This window comes from Myotis myotis, unplaced genomic scaffold, assembly GCF_014108235.1.
Source record: "Myotis myotis isolate mMyoMyo1 unplaced genomic scaffold, mMyoMyo1.p scaffold_m19_p_9, whole genome shotgun sequence".
In the NCBI taxonomy this organism is placed as follows: domain Eukaryota; kingdom Metazoa; phylum Chordata; class Mammalia; order Chiroptera; family Vespertilionidae; genus Myotis; species Myotis myotis.
Genome location: NW_023416401.1, coordinates 45796065 through 45822621, shown reverse-complemented (window position 1 = coordinate 45822621; position 26557 = coordinate 45796065). Strand labels below are relative to the sequence as shown.

General features: G+C 39.0%; 1 protein-coding gene across 1 annotated transcript in view; it reads left to right on the top strand.

Moving 5' to 3' along the window:
• DOK6 (docking protein 6) overlaps positions 1-26557 on the top strand; it is a 242023-nt gene that overhangs the window by 120700 nt on the left and 94766 nt on the right. Inside the window, exon 4 of the mRNA XM_036323166.1 lies at positions 24015-24134. Within this exon, the coding sequence (XP_036179059.1) occupies positions 24015-24134 (120 nt within the window). The remainder of the gene's footprint in view (positions 1-24014; positions 24135-26557) is intronic.

The window sequence follows — 26557 nt, the reverse complement described above, 5'->3', positions numbered from 1 at the left end:
TCTAAGTAATTATTAAAATATACTAAAAGCTAATATGCTAGAACAGCTTGATGAGGTAACTCTAGAGAAGATCTGAAAACTGGTTTTCTTCCATTTCTTTTATCATTTTCCATGTCCTTATCACATAGGTAAATGCCCCAAATACCATTTAAAAGACTGTCATGCAGCGCAGTAGACCCAAAAATGCATTGAGCTCTTTATTAGTGTCAGGACCAAATTAGAATTCACTTTAAGGTCACAAGTTGAAGTTGTTTTATTACATTTTCATGAGTCAAAATCTTAAGAGGTGCATGTTTTATGGCCATAGAGTAAGTTTGCTTTATAGTTTGTCAGGGAAATAAAACCTATATGGTTTGATCAAGTTCTCAGACTACTGTATCTCCGAAGGGTGAGTCACCTTCAATTGTCTTGGTTGATACTTCTGCTTTGAAGAATAAATTTTACAGTAGCTCATACACATAATGAGGGCCTGCCTATTCCCAGGCAACCCTATAGTCAGACTCATTATGTCTGTTATTGATCATATTTATCTTTGTTCCATATGCATAAGGTCAAAGGGGCATGCTCACATGTATAAGTTTAGATCCTTAAGACAGGAAAAAATGTTCAAGGCTTCTTCAGTTTTTTTTTTTTAAAACAGGCATCTTAATTGCTTTGGAAGAGATGAAGTCACTAGACTGTTTCCTATGTCAGCAGCACCATTATTACCATTGATTCTATATGGTTTTGGACCAAGCCCAGGACTCATATTCACATAAAATATTTGAACTCGGTAAAAAGTGTTCACAGGCTAAGGCTCAGTTATTTTGAAATACGTTTAATTTTTTTGTTTCAGAACTTTAATTTATAAATATTATCTCTATGAAATTAAAATCACAAAGAGACAGTTGATAAGTCTGTTTTCGTGGGTAGAATTAAGTGAATTCTGAGATATAGAGTAGGGAAATGTGACACCATATCTATATTTCTGGACAAAGTGAGGATCAACCTTATATTAAGATTCACATCAAAGATCAACCTTATATTAAGATAACAACTGCTTCCACTGCTTGCTCCTAAGCAGCAAGACATACTAATGTCACCGGTACCCTTTTCCCTCTCCTCTTATCACTTTAAACCCTTACTCAGTCCATCCATTTACTTTTGTTGATAATGATTACCGAGGAAAGAATATATTCACCTTCCCGCATTTCCTTTTTTATTCATCAATTCAAAAATGTTTCTTAATTGTCAACTGTGTAAAGGCTCTGTTTGAGGCATTAAGGATACAGCTATGAACAAACATAGAAAAATCTGTGTCTGCAAAAAGCTTTTAATCAAATGGAAGGAGACTGAAAATATGCACAAGTGAGTAAAATGTTTACTAACTTGGTGGTAAGTGCCACCCAGAACATCAGCAGAGCAGGAAAAATGGATCTTACCCACATGAAGAGTGAATTTGCTCATCTGGTCCTGATGGAAAAAGGCATCCATGCAAGGTGGGTTCCTTCCCTCCCACAGAGCCGGGGAAATGGAGTGCCATCTTCCTTGATGATGACATCCCAGAGGGTGGGCTCCCAGGTAATTCTTGGTGGTAAAACTGGCAATAGGTCTGTTGAAAAGATTCATATCTCAAAGGTGCAGATAAATGCTCTAAGAAAAGGGAGAGGAGGGACCTCTATGAGTAGGCCATCTATGTTAGGTGATGAAGGCAAGGGTGAGTATAGGTGAGAGACCCAGATTCAAGCTGAGGGAAACAGTAAGACGCTTGGTCGCCTTATATGTAGACCTACGCATAGACTCCGGATTGGCGACATCGGCAGGCATTGGAGGGCATGGAGCCCTGGCATATCGTGATCTAATTCACTTTTCAACAACTAAGAAAAGCAGAGCTCATGAGCAAAAAGGGAGACAGAGAAGAAGGGGGTGAGACAAATTGAAATAAGACCAGGGAAAAGCTGTGGTAGTGTTGGCAGAGAAGGGGTAAACCTCAGTTTACGACGTGCCAACAAATACAGTGGGTGCAGTCTCTGATGACAGCCCAAAGGATCAGACAGAGACACTAAAAAATGCAAACACACTTAACCCAGTAGTCAGGGCAATATGGATGATGCGTTAGTGAGAGTTTGTGATAATTTTAAGTAATTAAACTTCCTAAACTCTTCAATGAACTTCAAGCATAAATATCATAGATGTCAGATCAATCAAGTATGAAGATGAAGAGATGGAACAAAAGTAGTAATCCCAGTAACCTAATGGAGTCTATGCTTGGGAAAGCGCTCTTCAGTATAATTATCCACAGCTTTCATTTGTATGTAAAATATAGAGCTGTCACTTCATAAAACTGCATAAAATAGAAAAATCTAAGATGAACATGTTGCCCTTTAAGTGAACTTTATACATAATGTACAAAAAATTTTGTTTCCTAAAATAATTTCCTATAGAATCAATTTTAACTTTGACAGTCAATGAGTAACATGATAATTTACTGCACCTAACAAAGAAACTTATTTGAAATTGGTGTTTCTCCAAATTGTCTTCTGTAGACCATTTTTTTTGTAACTTTATTAGATATTCAGTGAGGAGAGGTTGGTTGAGTGATCAAATGTTTGAGAAATTCTGGAGTAAGTGGAGGTGAACCATTTTATTTATTATAGAAATACACAGCACATTTATTACGTTATAGTAAGTTATGCCTCTCTAAGAGAAGGCGTATTTTTTAAACATATATTTGACTATGGACCCCCTTTTTAAAACTTCTGACTATATCTCTGGAGTTCTATAAAGAAATATAAAAACCATTATTGTGTTTATTGGTTTGAGAATGGCTTAGACATTGGTCTAAGTATGAGAGTAATTCCAACCTTTATGGAGAAAAGTTTCTTAGAGGGATTGGAGCAGGAGTAATGGGCACCAAAGAGTTAACTGAGGCCTGCTTGGGGCAATATGCAAGCACAGATATGGAGGTTAAAGGCTTAACCACATACCAGAGGGCACCTCGCCCCTGGCTGGAGGGATGATCCCAAAGTAGTAAAAACTCCTCCAGTTTCCTCACAAAGGCTGAAATGTTTTCAATCAGAGAGAATGTTGGGGCTCTGCCAGTTTGAGCTTCATGGTCCCTGCCAAATTAACCCGGCAGCTGTTCTGAGAGTATTCAGGCAGCTCCAAATCGCAGTAGCTTCATTTTTATGTCTTTATAGCCTGGCTCCCCTGGAGCGATACAGAAGACTGTGGTGGTCTTCAGGGACACAGCAAGGGGCAATATTTCTGTCATTTGCTCAGTGTGCAAGAGGTCAGAGGGAAGTTTGCTCAACTTTAGAATAAGATCTTAAACTTAATTGTTGTTTATGTTTTTTGATCATTCTAGATGGCCATATATTACACTTGTTATGACATATTTCACATCCCACATACTGTACTTAATTAAAAGAGTGGCTGTATGGTAGGCCCTCTTCCCACATCCTTCTTGCTTCCTGCATCTGTCCTTCTTGTTGAAAGAGAAATTTGCCATATAAATTTATTTTAAAGTTACTGGTAATTTATTTCAAAGTGGAATAAAAACCTTCAGGACTGCCCTAACTGGTTTGGCTCAGTGGATAGAGTGTCGGCCTGCAGACTGAAAGGTCCCAGGTTCCATTCCAGCTAAGGGCATGTACCTTGGTTGTGGGCACATCCCCAGGAGGAGGTGTGCAGGAAGCAGCTGATCCATGTTTCTCTCTCATCGATGTTTCTAACTCTCTATCCCTCTCCCTTCCCCTCTGTGAAAAAATCAATAAAATATATTTTTTAAAAAAACCTTCAGGACTTGCAATTGAGGACGTAGTTAATATTGTTCTTTCATATTGCCAACCACAACAGACCCCTTGTCCTATGCAAGTTTACAGTTTTGATGCCCAGTGGTAACAGTATTCTTCCCATAACCTGGGCCACTGGAATTAAGAATTGCTCGATACATCATGTCAACATATCAGTAAGAGGAGAAAGTGGTACATCTAAAAGGAGTTTGTGGCCCAGTTGGCGTGGCACAGTGGTTGAGAGTGGACTTAGGAACCAGGAAGTCACAGTTTGATTTCTGGTCAGGTCACATGCCTGGGTTGCAGGTTCTCCTCAGTGTGGGGCAAGCAGGAGGCAGCTAATCAATGATTGTCTCTCATCACTGATGTTTCTATCTCTCTCTCCCTCTCCTTTCCTCTCTGAAATCAATAAAAATATTTTCTTAAAAAATAAAATAAAATAAAATAAAAGGAGGTTGTGGATATCCTGTCCTTTAGAGTTAGGGGTTGGCACCCATCATTTCCATCTTGAGGAACCAATCCAGGATGCAGGTCCTCAGGTCTCTGCATCTCTACTCACAACCTCCTTCAGCATCAGTCTTCAATCTACCTTCAGCTCTTCAGCAACTTTCAGGTGAAAACAGTGATACACAGTTGACGTTGCATTTGATAGTTATGTTTAACAATTTCTTCATTCCTAATGAAATCCTATTAGGTGATGCAAGTGTACCTTGCACATTATGCAAACAGCCAGTTTTCAAGGAAGACCTAAAAGACCAAACCCTGATCATGTTAAAGGTGATGCTTCCAAAACCAACTGGAAAAGGGATCCTGGGTTTCTTGACTACATTGCTTTCTTCATGCTATGCTTCTTTGGAATGGGGAAACAAGGGGGTGGGGGGATTGCCCACCTTGTCAAATTTTAATTCCTTTAATTTTTAAAAAAACATTTAGTAACATTTATGTTTAAATGTATTTTACTTTAAAACTTCCTGCATGTGTAAAGAAAGCTGTGTATTTCTTCACATTGAGTCATTTATTATTCATGAAATCAGAACACAAATAGACTGTCAGAATCTAGCCAGAGGGCTGAATTTAGACTAAGAGGCTTTTATAGCACCATAAAGTGTTATAAAAAATTGAAACATAATAATGGGGGGTAGATATATAGCTCTTCCCAAGGAAATGCCCCCAAGTTTCACAAAACATTTATCATTATATTCATTTCTGTTTTCACAGATCCAGGCATTATTTTGGGTTTCCTTGTTCTCGGTTGAATGGTGAAATTATGTTCTGACTGCATGTATTGCATTGTACATTACAAATCTTTATTGAATTCCAATGAAATGTTTTTGTAAAATGCTTTGAATATTGCTAAACACTTTCCATGTTATTCGGAAAAATCTAAATGTATTGGCTTTTTCTTAAGATAGTTCCCAAGGTTGTAAAAAGTAGATACCTCCAAGTAATTTTCAATGTTTAGAAATGTAAATGACTGAAGGGTAGCATGGCAACCTGAAGGAGTTAGCTCAAATTGTTTCATGGTGACAATCAGGATATCATAGTCATTGAATTAGGCAGTATTTCTTTGCCAAGAAGCTCTTCCTGTTCTAATAAAATATCTCTAGCTAAGTCAACTTTGGAAACAACAGCTCACATCTTTGCATTTAAGCACTTCTCAAGTGTCCCTCCTGAATCAAGCACCAACTAAGGAAATATGCACAAAACAAAGACTAGCTGAGAAAACATGTTTGCTAATTGATCCTTTGGATGAGGAAGTTTGATCACCAGAGGTTTGAAAAAGATAAAAGTGTTCATCTATAAACCCAATGTCTTCTGAGACTTCTGGATTTCCTAGAGAATCGCCAGCCAACAAATTCCTCATGATAATTTGTAAGTAGAATTTGAGGCCTTAACGCATAATGTATGACTGGCTGAGCCTAAGAGAGCTTCCACGAGTAACACGGTAATTTACTGCACCTAGCTTGGAACACCAGCTTTTATAATCTCTGTCACTGTGCAGTCTCAATTTGGCCGCTTGGGTCATGCAAGCACTGCATTGTCTTGCACACAGACTAACCACTCTGACCACCCTGCCCATCACCCCACCCCACCAGCAGGCTCACTAACCATCACTGGGTGAAGAACTGGATGAAGAACTCAGTGTAGCTAGAATGCATTACACATTACTCAGATGCACTTCACTATACTAGATGTTTGATTCTATGACTGCACCCCCAGAAAAAAAGAATGCTTCTGCCTTACAACTGTCTAACTTGTGCACACATTATCACTAAAGAACGGATTTGATTTATTTGTCTTAGGATAACATATTGTCCCAGCTAATAGATGTAGAACCTTTGACAATGGGAAACTGAGTGTAAGCAATAAAGTAGTCAATACTTGGTGTGTGGGGGTAAGAAAACTTTTGAGTATTCTCTAATCTCTTAACGTATGTATCTCTATCCTTGTGTTCTGAAATTCCCATTTGAGACCTATAAAAGTGATTAAAATTTCTAAAAGCCCTGCATTCAAATTTTTTTCTTTAAAATATTACCTAAATAATCTTCTAATTCTAGGATTAGGATAGTCTATTGACTTTGTTAAAATTGTTTGTATTAGAATCCTGTATATAGGATGAAACCTGGAGCCATATCCTCTCATAGGTATAAATTTTAAATATTATAGCCACCTGGTGGCCTCCGACAATTAAAATGGTTTTACCAGTAGGTGTCATCCTCTTACCTGGTAAGCCAGGTATTCAAAAGTAAGATCTCCCTAGAAACATTTCTCAGTATTTAGACATGTGTAAATTTCAGTATTTTATTTAAAAACATTTGTTGATAAATATATAGCCACATACATTCTACAAATTTCCACACAATAAATACAAAAAGAAGCACCATTTGGTGCAAAACAAAATAAGCATTAGAATCCAGTTAATTAAAAACAACCACAACAATAGCCCGGCTGGCGTGGCTCAGTGGTTGAGCGTTGACCCATGAACCAGGAGGTCATGGTTCAATTGCCGGTCAGGGCACAGGCCCAGGTTGCAGGCTCAATCCTCAGTGTGGGGCGTGCAGGAGGCTAGCATTTGTTTCTTCTAATACTACTTATAAGACATAACTGTAGAAATTGTTCTGGTTAGATACTAATCTCTGTGGCCACCACCAAGTCCCCAGTTCAGAAGTTCTGAGAGCATCATGGTTGTCATGGATTTTGGCCATGTCTGTCCTTCATTCAACAATAGTTATTAAGTTTATTGCTCTACACCAGAGATTCTTCTTTATATGCGGTCCATGTATGAACTTCAGAGAATCCATGAATCCTCTGACCTTTTACTGTGTTCATGTTTCTATGGCTATAGGTGGCTCCAACTGACATTACTCAGGTGCAGACTCACAGTACACACACTGTGTGGCTCTCATTCTGCTCCATGGGTTTCCTGTTGACATCAAGGCTTCAAGTACTATGGGATCTTGATTAGCACTCAGACGGGGGCAACTAGAATGAGTACGGGTGCACCAAGACCATAGTGTAAATCCTTCACCAACGGGAGGTGGGAGTCAGGGATTAAACCTGGTGTTCCTTTTCTCTCCTTGTGGGTCGGCTTGAGACACAGATGTTACGGCATTTCAGAAGACAGCTCTGCTAGATGGAGAATGTATTTGCACATTGAGGTGGCCACCTCCATAGTGCCCCTTTATATAGGTGTGTCCTGTTTTCTTTTTTCCCTTATTGCTCCACCAGTAATTGTACTTTCTGAAAAAGTAAAGCCACATACACTCAGCCTTTGCCAACTATTCATGCTTCCCAGGAACCAGGACTGGCTTGAGACAGCATGCCCTCAAGAGAGGTTGGGCAGTTGGGCTACTTCCCTGTGGAATAGCAATGAGAACCAGATTTCTGATTTTAAACTCATAACAATTATTCTTTGTATATAGTAGCAAAACCGTTACCAAGACTTCCACTTGGTATTAACTGGGACCAGGTGAAAGTGGAAGTAGAGGCATCATGGTGGTGCTATGTCTGGACCACCCACTCAACAGAGGATACAAGTCACATTGATCACCACCAACCACTAAAACAGATATTCTGTGTTTGGGGGCTGCTTTGGATTTGGAAAGCAATATACATAATGTTTCAGAATATTTTTTTCAACCCATTTCTTGGCTTACTAGATAGCTCGCCAGATTTCAGTGGAGTCCAGAACAAGAAAGGACTCTTCAGCATGTCCAGGCTATCTCGCAGGCAATCCTGTCCCTACTTACGTGACCAGTAGATCTGATAGTGCTGCTGGTGTCGTGGTAACAATGCTGATTGAGTCTCTGGCAAGTCCAGGTAGGATTTCTGCAGGGCAGAGACCTGGTGGTCTGGAACAAGTTCGGGCCCTTTTATGGAGAATTTCTCTCCATCTTAAAATTGCCCCCAGCCTGACCCTGGCCTTAGTAGGAAATAAGCATTGGACCTCAGGGCACCGAGTGCCCATGTGACAGGAGGCACCTTTTATGAACTGGATATCTGTAAACTTGCTGGATCTTAAAGTCAGGTGGTCACAGTAGCAATGAACTTTACAAATATTCAGGATCAAGTCCTAACAGGTACAGATGACACAAGATCAAGAACGGATGTCACAGACCCAACATCATGTGTCTTTCTTATCCTGGCATCTTCTTTCATCCCTACCTGTGTCCTCATGGAAGATTCCCTATGGTGAACTAAAAGAAGGACACAATTCAAGTATGGATCACAAGTTAGTTAACAAGATACATCTGTGCTGGCCAAAGGGGTACGCCTGCTGCATGACAATTCACTCAGAGTGTTCCTGAAGGACAAGGTAAAGAAAAGTCCTCCAGGTGGCCAAGGCTGTTTGCCTCAGGCTCTGCTTTCTGGGTAACACAGGCGAAGATACTTCCCTTCCACCCTTGAAGATTTGATCTCTCTGCTGTTCCTATTACTGACTGCCACATCTTAAAGTTCTTCATCACTCTTTGCATCACCTGTCAGTATTTTCCTAAACCCATGATCAGGGCTGCCAGAGAAGCTACTGCTTCTAAATTACACTTTGTGTTCTAGTATTGCATAACACATGCATGTATGCAAATGAAGTCTACTTCGCCAAAAAAGGTGAAAACACAGCCTGGGAAGTGAGTGTTTAAGTAGGTGAAGTGGCTTAACTTTGGTGTAGTAGTTACAGTTCCCAGAGGAGTGTCTGTGTGTATGTGTGTATGCATGCATGTGCCTTAAAAACTATACATTTAGTCCTAAATGGCAGAGTGCCCCTCCTCACCTCTGAATCCCTGTCTGGTACCTGGAGTCCTTACCTGGAGCTTTCAGGAGAGAACACGCAAACACTGCCCCCTCTAGGTAGGCTCCTGATTTCTCTGATCACCAAATTACTCTTGCCACTCACTTTTATTCTGTCATAAATCTACCTAATAGCCCACTGATTGACATTATTTAAATAGTATCTTCTGTAGAAAAGAGGTCGCAAGAGATGTTCAGGAAAATGAATTTTATGCTTACATGAATTTGGGAAATACAATGTAATATGTCTCCCCTTTTGAAAATTCATCAGTTACATTTACATATTAAAGGTTTTAAAAAGAGTAAAAAAGCAATAAAAAGACATTTTAATCCCTTATTCAATTCAGCAATTACCAAACTTATAGGACTTTATAACCCCATTTTATCTCTACTTTAACCACTTCTACTCCCCCAAATGTTTCACTGCCCTCTCATCATTCAGGGAGAAAAGAGAGAGAGAGGGAGAAGTGATCATAATAACTTTGAAATATCCATTTGTGTTCATGGAATTTTAGAACTCAAAGGGACCCAAGGTAATATCTAAAGTGGTGGTTCACAAACCACTAGAAAAACCATTCTACCTCACATCTCCTCATATACACATTTTGGGTTTTTTATTGATTTTTAAAGAAAGAAGAAGGGGAAGAGGGGGAGTGAGAAGGCAAGGGCAAGGGGGAGGGGGAGAGAGAGAGATAGAGAGAGAAAGAGAGAGAAAAACATCAATGTAGACCGAAACATTGATCAGCTGCCTCCACACCCTCTACTAGGGATCATGACTGCAACCCGGGCATGTGCCCTGACCAGGAATTGAACCAACAACCTTTTGATGCAGGGGACAATGCCCAACCAACCAGCCAGAGCCCCATATACAAGTTTTGAAAAAAGTGTTCTAATCATTATCACGTGGTAAATGATGATTTTTCTTTCACCTTCTATTCCAAAGCCTTTGATTAATGTGAGTTACATATTTACTTTGGTAGGTTAATAATACTTTCAGCAAAATATCAAAGGGATCTTGATGTTTTAGTTGGCAGACTTTTAAGTTTTTAGGAAAAGAAATCTTATTTCCATGACCTGGGAGAACTACATTTTGCTGGTGTCCAATCATTATGGAGGGCATGCTTTGGTTTCAGAAAAGTTGATTGTCTTACCCAAGGCCCATGATGTTTAGCAGACCATCACTCAGAGCTTCTAATTCTTTGCTCAGTAATCTTCCTATTGCCTTTGATGTTCCTCTAGAGCAGTGGTTCTCAACCTTCCTAATGCCGTGACCCTTTAATACAGTTCCTCATGTTGTGGTGACCCCCAATTTCATTGTTACAAACTGAACATAATTAAAGCATAGTGATTAATCACAAAAACAATATGTAATTATATATGTGCTTTCTGATGGTCTTAGGTGACCCCTGTGAAAGGGTTGTTCGACCCCCAAAGGGGTTGCGACCCACAGGTTGAGAACCGCTGCTCTAGAGTAAGGGTTGGCAATCTTTTTTTTTTTTTTTTTTTTTTTTTTTTTTATAAAAAGCCAGGTAGTAAGTAGTTTTGGTCATGCAGTGTCTGTTGAAACTACTTGCCTTTGTTCTTGCAGTGTGAAAGTAGTCATTGACAACGAATAAATGAATGAATATGGCAGTGTTCCAATAAAGCTTTATTTACAAAAGCAGATGGCAAGCTGGATTTGACCCTGGAGGTGTGATTTGCCAACTCCTGCTAAGAAACATTCTATAATACCCTTGCCTAGTTATAGGAATTACCTGACCTTTGAGGTGAACTACCGATTCTAATGTCTCTTATAATTCTGTTTCAGGAGGAGACCCAGGAATCTGTATTCTTCTCAAACATATCAAGTGATTTTTTTTGCCCATGGGACAAGTTTGGCAAACATTGATCTAGGGTACAGTTATTCTATATTATAATATTAGAAAGCCACAAATGTTTATTTCTACTTTTAACTAATTAATAACTTTTCCAACTTCTATCAGGTCAAGGGTGAGTCAGAGGAAACTTAATGTTTGGCTTCAGTTTTGTTTAGCACATTGATTTGATTCAGATCATCTATTTGTGGTTTAGTTTATATTCTTGGTTTATGTATGAACTCTTGTGTGATTTATTACTGGTTCTTATGTGGTTCTTTGATCAGAATAATTCAAAGAAGGAACCTGCACCATCCTCTAAAGGACCTGAGGCTTGCTTAATATAAAGTATGTAAAATATGCATACACATATATGTATGATAGAGATCATACTATATCAAAAAAGATGATGACTAGTTAGAAATAGGGTTTTGTAAAGCAACTAAAAATAATCAACATTAGAGAGAGATTGCACAATTTACAAGGTACGTTATTGTCATTTCATATTTACAATCTTGGAAGAGAAATTTTTCCTCCTCATTTTGTAGCTGAAGAGACTGAGGCTCAACCCACACAGCTGATAAATAGAATTGGGACATCAACTCTCAAGACTTTAAATTTCAAATTCTGTGCCCTTTCTCCTACCATGGGGGTGGTAGGAGTAAAAGAAGAAAAACAGAAGCTATAAAAAAAACATGCACCAAGAAAAAACTTTAATCACGGTGTCCATTTCTCCAATACTATGTGACTAAAAGGAAACCCAAGACTCTTAAGAGCCATTTTGCCAGGGTCCTGGGAAATTAAGAAACAAAGTTTGCCAAAATATCACTAAATGTCTTCCAATTTTATGATTGTCTTAGTGCAAACTCTTTGCAGCAGTGCGTACCCTTCCTGCAGCTTTAGAAACCAAGGTCAAGAGCCCACACTTGATGGAGATTGGGGAGAGAGGAGAACTTGGCCAGTTAGGAAGAAAGGAATTTCTGTAAACTCAAGAGAGCTGGCTCGTCACTTGCCTTCTCTATAAAGTCCTTCCCAGCTGCTCGTTCATAGCTTTCTGACAACCTGATCTGCTTTCTCTCCTATGAGTCCTTGTGCTCATTTTTTCTTGCAACACCTTTATTTACTGCCCTCTCCTTTGATGCTGTGGGATTCTAGTGAGATGCCTTATTTACTGTTTTATTCCCTAGCAATTAGGGAATAACTAAAGCACAGCATCTAATGTATAGAAGTGACTGAATTAATGCAAGAAAGAAGGGAGAAAGAGAAGGAGGTGTGGGGGAGGAGAGACAGAAAGAAAAATGGTGAATGTCAATAGCACACAAGGGAAATATTAGCATTACTGAGGCTCAACTCACACAGCTAGAATAGCTAATTGAGTATCTCTACCCATTATATTTCTATGAGAGGCCTGGCTCAACAAATTTATGCGTGGGTACGGTCCCTAGGCCTGGCCTGCAATCAGGGCCATCTTCCCCGGCTGCCTGCGGCCGGCCCCACTTCCCACCACCACCCATCCCTGGTTCCCAGTTTGCTATTTGATGATCAGAGCCTGCCGGCTGGAGGGAAGGCAGCCATTCCTGCCTGCTCGCCGGCCCCACCCCCACTGCAGGTTTCCCTCTGTGTGTGGGGTGACTGGCAGGTCAGGGGCCTTGGCCTGGCACCACCCACGTCCCCTGCTACACACCCTGGTTCCCCATTCACCATCAGGTTATCAGAGCCTGCTGGCTGGGGAAAGGGACCGAGAGGTGGTCAGTGTACCTCATAGTGACTGGTTGAGTGATCGTTCTGGTTGTTTCACCATTAGGGTCAATTTGCATATTACCCTTTTATTACATAGGATAGAGGCCCACTGCGTGGGTGGGGGCCAGCCAGCCTGCCCTGATGAGGGCCCCAGATCTTGGTGGGCATCTCCACTAGGGGGCGGGGCTGGCTAGGGCAAGGGGCCATGAGTGTTTTGCTGGCTGGCCACATCCCGATCAGGGTGGGGCTCCCCGCTGGAGGGTGGGGCTGGCCGAGGTGAGGGGCTACAAGCAGTTTGCAGGCCGGCCATGCTCCCAATTGGGTGGGGGTCCCCACTGGGAGGTGGGGCCAGTCAGGGTGAGGGGCTGCAGTTATTCTGGTCTCTGGTCGTTCCACTGTTTCAGTCACTGGGCTTTTATTATATAGGATTTCTTTCCTGTTCTCAAGCTAATCCAGAGTAGAATTATCTTCCCCAGAGTCCCTTGCCATCTTCTGATATTTTCAACTGGATCATGGCCTTGTTGAAGATGATGGCCCTGATAATTGATGATGAGAGACTATGGCCTGTTTCCCAGGTAACCATATGCACCTTGAGCCAAAGGTCTTTTTCTTAGTGACCATTTTAACTGGTTTCCCTGATTCCAGCCTGTCTGCACAATCTGTTGCCTATACCCATGGTTGGCAAACTGCGGCTCGCGAGCCACATGCGGCTCTTTGGCCCCTTGAGTGTGGCTCTTCCTAAGCCTTAGGAGTAACCTAATTAAGTTAATAACAGTGTACCTGCCTATATAGTTTAAGTTTAAAACATTTGGCTCTCAAAAGAAATTTCAATCGTTGTACTGTTGATATTTGGCTCTGTTGACTAATGAGTTTGCCGACCACTGGCCTATACCAATGCCAGATCAATTTGCAGTGGAGTTCTAGTAACCAAAGTGCTCTGATGTCTCCATCTTGCCTAATAAAACCTGAATACTTGGCGGGCCCTCACGCCCTCCACATGCCAGCTAGACACGTTGCTATTCTCTAAGTGCCAACTGACTGACAAATTGCTGTTCCCAAACATGCCCCAAACATGGCCTCAGTCTGGTATTCCACTCTTCCTTATCAATTCTCTATTTTTTCAAAGTGGGCTCTCAAACTCTATCTCAAAGATAATCTCACTGTCCTTAAGCTTCCTTATCAGTTTGTGTTTTCCTTTGAAGCCATTTTTATCTCATTCTTGTCTCGGGAGAGGCACAATTTTAGGAGAAGAGCACTTTGGAGTCCGAAAAGTATGGGCTGTTCCCTACCTTCAACTCAAGGCCGTTGGACTAGTGGCCTAGCCATGTCAAAGTTAGTTCCAAATCCGCACATTTCTGTGAGCAGTTTATCTGTGCATGGCTGGCAGCAACTGAAAAGCTGCCCTGCTCCTAGCAGAAGCTTAACCACCTGTTTGCTGAGTGACAGAAGCACTCATACCAAGTCATAGGAACAGAGAGATACAGGAACCACAGGGAATGAGGGAAGGAAGGGCGGTTGGATCATAGAAAGGTTACTGGTTTTGAAGAATCATGACATTTAAACTTTATTAAAGAAAATGGCAGAGTATCTTTAGTTGATGTTTTTGCTAACAGACACCAAAATATTTTTTATTCCAAAAAAGTATAAAGAAATATAACCATTTAGCTATCAGGCATCTCTTTTAGAATGTTTTTCATTATTCTCTCTTAAACAGTGGATGCACCTGTTTTTAAACAATGCCAGCATCCCAGTAGCAAATTAGTATAATTGTATGCTCTAGTGTTCTTTACAATATAAATGTTTTTTTTTCTGCTTATTTTCCTAAAAATCTGAACTCAGCCTTACTGACAATAAATAGGAAGTCATGCTAATGCTATTCCACAACCAATTTCCACTTAATCATTGACCAGACTGATTGCTAATATGTAATGGGAGATTTTAATTGCATTTACTTTATATTTGAACAGTAGCAATAATAACATGCCAACTGTCCACAGATTTATCAAATACTTGCTTAGGTATAGAATCACCGTGAAGCTTAGCATCTCTTTTTTGTTATTAAAATGTGCTTTCAAAATTTACCTTTAACCTTTACTCCACACACCTAGAAAGGGTAACTGTAGTCGCACTCATGCTTCCTTAACATCTTAGCTCCCCACAGTTATTTACTATCATAGTTAAGATGACTATTAAAAAGAAACATATTCAGATGCTATTGTGCTGAATTTCTGAATATTTGTAAGTTAGGTGCAAACAAATACATTGTTTCTGACAAAACAAAACAAAAAAATAAAAGGTCCATTTCCCTTCTCTTTTCCATTGAAGAATGGAAAGAATGTCTTCAGCATCCATTGTTGAGAGTTTATATAAATGACCTTTTACCAGGAAACTTAAAAAATCACAATAAAATTCTTATTAATATCTCTAGAATAAAGACTAGAATTAGAAGAGGTGAGGGCATGAAATTGTCTGCACTGGAGGTCCCCTACTAAGTGGTGTGTGAACTTCAAGGCCTGAGATTTACACAGTCCTGAGTGGCTCACCCTGACTTTGGCTGAGAGCCAAAACATGGTCTGCTTGTGCCTCCATGGAGTTTATAGAAAATAATCAGAGAAGCCCCCTATTGCCATGCGCAGCCAAATAACTGTCCATGCAATTAGGAACGGCAGTAAATTCCTTTTTATTTATTGATTCCTATTCAGAAGGTCAAATCCCTAGCCAGTTTGAGATGTACATTACAAAAAGAAATCTATAAATTAAGAAACAGAACATGAGCTTAACTACACACACAAAAAAGAGAGACATGGTTTGTACTATCAAGCACATAATCCCAGTGGATAGGATATTATTAGAGCGTAGTATCCAGATAGCATGTTCTTGAGTCCCAATCATTTTCTGGAGAAAAAATTTTCCTGACCTCTCCGACTATCCACACAGCTTCCCATTTGAGGAGTTGTGATGATGTCCCCTCCAAGGAAGGACACCTGCAAACCCTAGGCATGAGAGGGACGTTAATATATTTTCAACAGCTATCACTCATAAAGTGTAAAAGGTTCATCTAATTATAGAAAAGGAAGATAGTAAATCCATATTCATTTAAAAAATAGTTACATCAAGGCTTTCTTTTCTCAAAGCTTCTTTCTACAATGAAAAATTTCTATCTAAGAGAAATAATTCATGACTACATTAACCAAGTCCCCTTGTCAGATGTCTGAAAAATGATGCCTTTCATTGTATAGCCTGGTTTTCACAAACCTGTAGTAATAATGAGAAAAGGGTCTGTTAGTTTGAGACATGCCCTCTCATGCCAGGAGTTTGCCCACTTCTGTTAGGATGAAGAAACTTAAGTTATCAGCCACAACAGATATTCTCAGAGCTTGGCAATTCATTTATATTGCTGTGAGGGAATTTTTCTGCATAACTGCTTTTTTTTTAAAATAGTTGAGTCATGACAAACTCTATGATTATCTAATTAGAAAATGCTAAAAAAAAACAATTGAAAATGAATTTGAATTAATGAGTTCAGTAAAGTGGCTTGATAGAAGATCCATATGCAGAAATTAATGACTTACAAAAAGCAGTACATATCTAGGTAAGGTAATGAAAACAAATGACTTTATTTCCAGTGACAAAAAGTCCCATAAAATTCTTAGGACTAGACAATCTGAGAAATGTGCAAGACCCACATAAATACATAAATCTTTATAGAATATAAAAGATGTCAAATCTTCCTATATTCATGTTTGTGCAATGTAATTCCAATAATTAGACTTCTTAAAAAATGAGACTTGGCCACTAATTCTACAATAGATTGCTCATGAACATTCCTTTGGAGAGTCCCCTACACGAAGCCTGGCACTGGGTTGCCAAGTTATAAGTAGATCCCAATGGCTGAGACCCAGGTAGAAAGAAGAGGCCATGAACAGATAGCTGAGAAAGTTTCAGGCAGACTTGTAGGATTAGGGAGGGGAAAAAAAATCAAATTTAGATAGTTGCCACAGCAACCAGAACTTGAAACAAGATCTTGGAGAGAAGGAAGCACAAAGAAGTGAACTTGACATATGATTCTACTTTACTTCATGAGCTACTTACTGTTGGCTAAGTAACCACTAGGTGCTGAGAAGCCAAACTGAAAGTGGTGGCTAAGAGAGTGTTCAATAGCCCCATGATACTGGGAGTCAAATTTGGAATTCAGTGTCAAAGAAACCTTGTAAACATCCCAGATTCTGGTGGGATCCTGAATTGCTGTACCCCAGAGATAAATAAAAATTAAATATGAACCAGTACTGTCAAAGACAGAAACCCAAATTTGAATCATCTGAGTCCCAGGCTGAATAAAGTTGATAAGTCTCTAGCTACTAGCAAAAAGCTGAACTAAACCCTCTCTAGACAAAGCTAACATCATTAAGATCCTCAAGTTATCTTTATAATGTTTCATATTACTTCCCAGAATTCAATCAAATATCAAAAATCATACCCAGAAAAGGAGCCAAGAGAGAAAGTAGCCAATAGAAGGACTTTGACTTATTCAATATTGTAATTACACAATATACCAACACAGGAATTAAAATAACTTTGGTTAATAAACATCACTAGGGTAGGAAATATAATATTGTGTCAACATGAAGTGGAGGCTGTGGACTTGAATTATTTGCATAAAATCTGGCTGCAAGTGCTCTCTCCTTCCCGGAGAAAGTAATAGCACAACTCCACTTGATGCCCTGAGCAAGCACTGAGCAGGGCTGACATCAGTCTCAGAGGTAGGTGGAGAACAGTTATCCAAATGAAAGCTCACCACACACATGAATGCAATTTACTGATATAAACTATTTGCATGAGGAAAGAATCCAACCTGATATTAAATTTAAAAATTCTTCCAGAATTGCTCACTTCTGTAAGACTTTGAAGGTGGCAAACTATGAATGGTTTTGTTGAGAAGTTTTAAGGGTCACAGGCTTTTGAGGTTTCCAGAGGAGAGAAAGTCTTTCTGATGATAACCTTACAATAAAACTGTACAGTCTGGCTGGAATGGCTCAGTTGGTTGAGTGTGGTACCATGAATCGAAAGGTCACTGGTTCGACTCTTGGTCAGGGCATATGCCAGGGTTGCCAGCTTGATCCCCAGGAAAGCATGTGCAGGAGGAAGCCAATCAATGTTTTCACATCGATATTTCTCTCGCCCTCTCCCTTTCTCTCTCTATAAAATCAATAAAAATATATTTGTTTTTAAAAACTGTACAAACCACAATGAGAGAAAGTCATCTGCTTTTTAAAAAGGAAAACTAGCATCCCAGAATGGCAAAAAATAAGAAAAGTTTTAAAAGAATATAAAGTAATTATATTTGAAATAAATAAATATAAGAAAGAACTAGACATATTTTGGAAGGACATATTAATATTAAAAAATTATATGCAAAATACACCACTAGAACCTCTAAATATTTTAAAAGCCATTGAAATGCAAAGGGTTGAATAAAATTAGATTTTTAAGGAGATCACTAGTTATTAGAAAATAAGTCTGAAACTATCAAGAATGCAGCACGAGATATGAAGAGATTAAAATATTAACATATGAAAAATATCCTAGAAATGAAGAAAATACATTGTCTTCAAGGGTTACATCAAGCCAACATGTAGACACATATGTGAATAAGCAAAATTACATATTAAAGCAGCCACAAAGAAAACAGAAACTTTTAGAAAGAAATGACAGATGAACAGATGACTCAATATTGGCAACAATAAATAGAAAACACTAGAAAAATGTTTTCAAAATTCTGGAGAAAAATAGCAATTAAAATAAATTGTCATTTAAGAGTGAAGGTAGAAAAGACATTTTCAGAAGTAAAAAAAAAAATAAGGAAATTTATTAATCTATGCCATCACAGAAGTGCTAAAAATATATTCTTTAGGAAGAAGGAAATAAAAAACAGAAAGGAAGTACTTCTTATGAGATACATGCACATGAGAGTAAGGACCCAGAGTGATGGAAAGTAAAGGGGATGGGGAAAGATGAGTCCCATGTGGTAACCTGGTACTGTTCCCAATGACCACCTCCCTTGCTCTGGGCTAATATTGAACCTTCTTTTCCACGAACGTGTTTTTGTCGGTGGAATGTGGAGGCATTGACATGTCCCACATCTGACGTTAATGGCCCTGCCTGGTTCTATGTTTTGACCCTCTTTACCTTGAGACTGGGTTAAAGGCTGCCCCTCCAGCCTGGTCCTACAGAAGGAAACCTGGCGCATAGCTGAAGCTGACCTGCATCCAACAAGGGCAGGAGCAAGAAATAAACATTTTTGTCATAGAAATCCTCTGAGATTGCAGGGCTGTTTCTTATCACAGCATAATCTAAGCTAAAGTTGGTTGATACAGAAAAATATATTAGAAAAACGTGAACCAAAGAAACCTGGTATAATGTAGTGAGGTAGCAGACGGCCCTTTTTTATCTAGATGAACAACTGTGAATAGCAAAAGTTACAATATCCACTTAAATAGGGATAAATAGAAACCTCAAAACATCCAGCAAGTGACTAACTTATCTGCACTTGGACCTAGAATTCATCTTTAACTTCCTGTCCCACTTACTCATTCCACATTATTAGTTTCCATATGTAGGTGCTGAGCTAGGGTCTAGAGCAGCGGTTCTCAACCTGTGAGTCACGACCCCTTTGGGGGTCAAACGACCCTTTCACAGGGGTCACCTAAGACCATCGGAAAACACATATATACTTACATATTGTTTTGTGATTAATCACTATGCTTTAATTATGTTCAATTTGTAACACTGAAATTGGGGGTCACTACAACATGAGGAACTGTATTAAAGGGTCACGGCATTAGGAAGGTTGAGAACCACTGGTCTAGGTTGAGAACCTAAATGGAGTAGGTTTCCCACACTCCAGTGTCTTACTAGTAAGTATATTGGTTGAGAAGGGCAGACAAATAACTCAGTGATACAGAGGGGCCATGATAAGAGTATGTCCAAAGTGCTGTGGAAACACGGGGGAAAGTGTCAAACCTAAACATGGGACTGAAGGAGTTAAATTGAGCTGGTCATACTTGAAACCAGTTTTAAAGGATTATTAAGTGTGAGGGGAAGTGAGAGGGAGCAAAAGAGGGCACTTCAGGGAGAGGAAAAAAACATGTTTTCTACTTGGGAAAAACACTAAAAGCTCCCCCCTCTCAAAACTGATCAATCTTACCAATTTGACTTCATTGGAAAAGGCGCTTTCTCTGTTTCCTGCTAAACAAAGACACAGTCTTTCCATCTTCGCTGAAGCAAGAATTTAGGTTTTACCTGGTTTCCTGTCTCCCAAAAGAAAAAGTGAGAGAAAAAGAAAAGTCATAAAATATCAACTTAGGCTAGTGAATTAACAAGTAGGTACCAACTTTCAAGTATCAAAAGCATCATCTAATTAGTGTGTATATTTTCATAACTGCAAATTTTTGAATGACAATAGCAAGATCCCTGTATTTATTAAGGAATAGTACACATGGGGAGATATTTTTCTTCACTTTCTAGGAAAGCATGCATTTAAGAAGAGTTTAATAAATATAGAAAGAATATTTATCACCCAATAATAGAAAAATTTGATGTGCTTTAGAATTGCTGGGTTTGCTGAAGACAAAACAAGATGATTTTTACCTACATTTTCCCAAGATTACTAATAAATGCTAAATCCAGTGAGGAGTAGATATAATAATTTCTTATCTGTGCACAAAACGAGTCTCGCCTGATCTTACATTAAATTAGCACAGAAGTGACTTGATGCTATTTTTAATTCTGCTATATGATTCTGACAGCCTGTTTTCTGTAAAAGTGATGAAAATCGTTCACTGTTTTCAAATGTAGCCCAGCTTGGGTCATTTAACTTTCATGTTGTTAGCATGGTCTACATTTAGTGAAAGTAACACATCTTGAATGTAATTTATTCATTAACTGAAGGCCCGGTGCACAAAATTTGTGCACAGGTAGGATCCCTAGACATGGCCAGCGATAAGGGCCTATCGGGACCTTCTGGCTGCCGGCTGGGGCCTTCCTTCATTCTGCGCTGCCCCCCGGTGGTCAGTACATGTCATAGTGAGCAATCGGTCTCCTGGTCAAACTCCCACAGGGACAATTTGCATATTAGGCTTTTATATATATAGATAGGCATCTATTAAGGGTCTGCTGTGTAAAGGGTTCTTCTGATTCAAAGGGATACAGCTATACTCTCCCCAGAATTCTGTGAAGAAGGGATGAAAGGAAACTCAAGAAGGAGCCATTCACTGTTGAGTCTATTTCTATTTTGCCCCATTTCTGATCATCATTTTCCCTACAATCAGTAAATCCATTTGGCTTATAATTCACTCATTTAGTTTTGGTCTCTCTTCTCCATTTGTCTTGTTATTTCCAACTATCTTTCCATTTTTCTTTTGGAAGTTATTGAATTTCTTCATTTAACTAATCCGACGCATAATGAAAATATTACATGGGTTTCTTTCCTAGAGAAAAGTCATTTATCTGAATTAATAATTTGAACATAGCTGTAAGTTCTTCAGAAAAAAAAAGCTTAATGGCAAAAGCACTTCCCTCAGGGAGAGAAAATCATAGTAAAAGTTGTAGAATGTTTTAGGCCTTTATTCCTCCATAAAGAAGTTTAATTATTTATACACTACTAGAGGCCCAGCGCACAAAATAGTGCGCGAGTAGCTCACCGCTGCTTGCTGCCTCCCCAACCACTGCTCATAGCTCGCCACACCGCCCACCGACACTTGTGGGCGGGAGGGGTGGGGGAGAGGAACTGAGAGGTGGTCAATGCACCTCATGGTGACTGGTTGAGCGGTCGTTCCAGTCATTATGCTTATGGTCCCTGGCCTTTTATTATATAGGATGTGTAGACCAAAATGGAAGTTGGAAAGATTAAACAAAAAAACAAAAAGCACTTAATTCTATGGAAAAACAAATAGTTATAATGCAATGGGTTCATCTTATCCCATTTGTATTTAATCTCATTTCTGTAAGAAAAATAACATGGAAAGCTGAAAGATAGAAGATAATTTAGAAAAAATCAATGGCTAAATAATGATGAAACAAAATAAATTAACACACAATAAAATATTAAAGGACTTTAATACATAGAGTTTGCCTAAGAAAGAACAAATATAGGGTAAAGCTATCATTGTTTGAAAGGTGACTATGAAAAACAGATTTAAAAACAAACTTTTATAATACCTAAAAAATTCAACTTGTAAGATCAAGTATGCAGATTACGAAGGTTAATAGTTTTGAGATGAAGGTTTGGGCTGATCTAATTGAACTAAATATGATAAAATCATGCAGAGAATGGGTAGAGTGCTGACTGATTTTACTATGTGAACTCAGGACCTTCCCTAGCTGTTCACAGGTGGTCACTCTCACTGCCCTGGACATGCCTTCCCAACTCAGCCCCTGGCCACCCTCTTCAGTTCAGCCTGATTCCTCCAGTACTTCTCTCTCTCTCTCTCTCTCTCTCTCTCTCTCTCTCTCTCTCTCTCTCTCTCTCTCTCTCTCACACACACACACACATACACACACTCTCTCTCACAAATACCTCCCACACTAACATGCACACTCATATACACTGTCACATGCTCACAAATACCCTCTTACTCACATACACTGATACCCACCACACACAGACACACATCCACACTTTCTCCCTGCTTATCCTGCAGGTCCCTGAACAGATTCCTTCCTTGCTACTGACCCTTGGCATCGCTGCCCATTTCCTACCTGGCTAAGCCCTCCAGAGTACCATATACCAAACTCACCTGCTACCCACCTAGACTTGAAGATCATTGAGAACAGGAAAAAATGTCATTTTCATACAACCTCCTCCTAGCACATTTCCAGACTTCAGTGAATTCACGTTGAATGCCTAAAAATGAAATGAACCATTGACAACATCTGAATTACAAGGATATCCTCTCTCTCTCTCTCTCTCTCTCTCTCTCTCTCTCTCTCTCTCACACACACACATATTCTCTCTCTCTCTCTCTCTCTCTCTCTCTCCATTCCCCTGTCTAAAATTCAATACAAAATTTTTAAGTTTATTTTTAAATTTTTTAAAACTAAAAGTGAATGACAAATTTGCCTTGACATCTCACTGGTCAAACTTATTTTTGATGCTAAGGCAGTGTGACTAGCACAGGAAGAAAACATTCCCCAGGCTAGATGGTGTTGACCATGGAGCAGAGCAGTTGGTATTTAAATCCATGGAGTCAAGAAGACCTGTCACAGATACCTTTTCATGGGGAGTTTAAAATGCCAAGACAAGGTTGGAATGTCATCCACAAAGAGCAAGAACAGATGTGAAGGAAATTGATATTAAACTCTTCTGGTATAGATTTGTTCTACTTGGAAAAGTCAGAAATGTCTCTCTCTGGGCAGGTGTCAAAGGAGAGTTCTTAACCAATTTCTATGGAGGGGTTTTTGGGAGTTTGGCCCAAAATTTTGGACCTCATACTCTTTTTCAGATCTCTGCACATTAAAGACAACTGGAAGACCTGGGTTCCAATTTGGTCTTGGTGCTGACCAATGATAAATGATATGCTATGGGACCCAGGTACAAATTTAACCCTTTAGCCACCTCACCTACACAAGGCTTATGCTCGAATCAAATTTATATATGTTTGTGAAAGTGTTAGATACAACAAGACTCAGTCAGATATTGTGATATTTCAAGCAAAGAAAAAAGTTGAGAAAATAAACAAATTGAGAAGTAATAGAAGTAAAAAGAGTGGGTATCTAATTGGCATCTCAGATAATTGGCATTTGCTAAAGAGGGTTAATACGTTTAGTAGTCCATCCCAAATTTTTTAAAGTAAGGAGATCCCACTTCTGATGTTAGAAACAAACACACACCAAAACTGTCACATACTTGTGCTGATCTACGATCCATTGCAATTCAGATTGACTTGGGGATCAGACGTGCAATCCACACAAATCTGTCACATTGAGCAAAACTTTTACTTGCTTAATCTAGTCTGACATTGTCAACTACTCATGTATTTATTTTCACTTTATATTTAACTAATTTTTCTAAGGAATTTCCACTCAAAACTCAAATCAATCTAAAATATACAGAATAGTAAACAAATACTTTATGTAAATGAGTTAAAGTGCTTTAAAATAATTTTAAATCACCTTAAAATATAATGTCAAGCGGTGGGAAATAATTGTGGGGATTTTTTCCCCACTCATTGAGTACAGCGTCTTTGTGTGCTTAGGGTAGATTTTAACATTTCCTAATTCCCTGCAGAAATGGTCCGGGAAGCAGTGCTCCCCCATCATTCCTGTGCAGCATTGCTTGACTCTGACGGTGTGTGGTCATTTTCAGAGCTGGAGGCCGAGGAGTGGTGCAAGCATCTCTGTATGGAGTGTCTGGGGACCAGGCTGAATGACATCAGCCTTGGGGAACCTGACCTTCTGGCAGCAGGAGTGCAACGAGAACAGAATGGTAAGTGGGAGTTGCCTTCCCTCATTGTCAAGTACACTAACCGTCATAGAACTTTGAAACTTAAAAGGAGCCCAGAAATGTTTCAGACCAATCATTTTTTCAAGGAAAGTAAACTGATCGACCTGAGCTGTTTAAGAGACTCTCAAGATTGCACAGCAACTGAGATAATGTTAACATAAAACCTGGGTCTCCCGACATCTTTCTTTGTGACATTGCCATTTACCTAAATAAATAACTAATAAGTAAAATCACTGTGTATAAGGTTTTGACTGGACAACATTCTTAAATTTTCTTCTTTGAGAGTTACTATACTTTAGAGTCTATATAAACAAATTTGACTTATTGTGTTATTTATCAATTGATTTCAGGGAATTTGGCTAATACAATGTCTTAGCTTAGAATACCATAACAAAATGCCATAGACTGGGTGGTTTGAACAACAGGAATTAATTTCTCACAGTTCTGGAGGCTGGAAGTCCAAAGTTAACATTTCAGCAGGGTTGGTGCCTGGTAGGGACCCTTTTTCTGGCTTGCTGACAACTGCCTTCTTGCTGTGATCCTGAGAGAGAGAGAGAGAGAGCCCTCTCTTGAGTTTCTTCATATAAGGGCACTAATCCCATAATGAGGGCCCCACTCTCAGTACCTCATCTAAATTTATCCCCAAAGATTCCATCTTTAAATACTATTAATTTTGGAGGACTAGAGCTTCAATATATGAATTTAGGTTGGGGTTGGAGAGATACAATTCATCCCATAGAAACTATAAGTAGGAAAGTACAGTGGATGAAATCTCAGGGTATAAGAAAATTGAGATTTATGTGACACACAGTTTACTTCTAAGTTTACTTCCTACACTGTTCTGTAAATTTAATGGGCCTTGCTGACATCTCTCGAAAATTTATGCTGCAGATTCTTGCCGAGCACCTCTAAATACTGAAATCAGAATGATGTAATGAGCTCCTTTTTCTTCATCTTTAAAAAATCATTACCATCACCACCAGATGATCTAGTGGTATGAAAATAGAAACGTTTCAGTGTTGCTAATTTTTGATGGCCAGGGTTTGAAAAGGGTGACTAATGTTGGCAAAGCTTGACACTAATTATTAAAAAGACTTCTTAGAATTATGCATGGTTTATAGATTAGACAGAACAGGTAGACGTGCACCATGATAACACTTAATATCGTCTTGTTATGACTGATAATGTTCTAACAACCATCACTGTCTTGTAGTTCATTAAAAAGCATTATTTTCTGTTTGTGCTAAAATGAAAACCATGTTTTCCCCACTGATTGATCATGAACACATATGGACTCAAAACACTGCCTGTGTTGATAGTTTTTGGAAGTTCACGAAGGCATTCCTGGGGCTCCTTTTCTAGCTGCCTTTATATCGCAGTTTCCCTTCCACTCTCTTGGAGTTCAGCTCTCTGGTCTATTTTCTGAGAACCGTGCTAAGTGCAGAAAGACCATAATCACACTGTCCAATGTATGCTGCTCAGTTTAAGAAAGAAAAAAAACAGAAAAAGAAAAAAAACTCTGGCTGTTAACATTTGTCAAGTACGACATGAAAGAAATACGAAGAAAGCCGCTAAGTCAGGCCTAGGAGAGAGGAAGAATTATTGTGCATTTGTTCAGTGTGAATTGTATGCTTTTATTTGAATACTGGGTTTGTAGATGGTTTCCATCCAAATGGGTAACGTGCTCCTTTGGTTTAGTGTAATTTTTAAATCTAACTTGATAATAATGTCAAAGTAACTTGCCTAGCATATAAAGGGAAATTTTTAATATGGTTTTTTTTTTAGCTAGGTCAAGCACAGAATTCAGTGCCAGAGCTATTTATAAAAAGCATAGGCAGTTGTAGCCTGCTGAGTAATCTCCAGGCCACAGTATAAATGCAGGCTATTCCCACAGACAAGTAACTCGCTTCTAATTTCAGTTTCCTAATTTCAGTGTAAAGATGAACTAATATTTGCTCATGGGGCTGTCATGATGGTGAAGTGAGGTCGTATCAAATAAAGACCAACTCTCCTGCTTAGCTCAATTTAAAAAATCACAAGTGTTTTTAAGCATAAGTAAAAACAAACAAAAAAATCAAAAAATAATGCCTGAATATATGTGAGAAGACCTGAAGTCATAAAGCTCTTCTTTATGCCTTCCAGTCACTATTCCAGCATCTTCAAGCATAAAACCTCTAGACATAAACAAAATCCTTAACTTCTTAAGACATGTTTGAAGTCATTAATATGTACAAATTAGAATAAATCCTTTTTGAAATATTTATCATTACAGATTTGGTCTTCTTTCCTTAAGGGATTTTAGTATTAAATTACACAATTTAACCTTCATCAGAAATATTATTTTACTATTTTATTAATGACTAAAGGCCCAGTGCACGAAATTTGTGCACTGCGGGAGAGGGGTT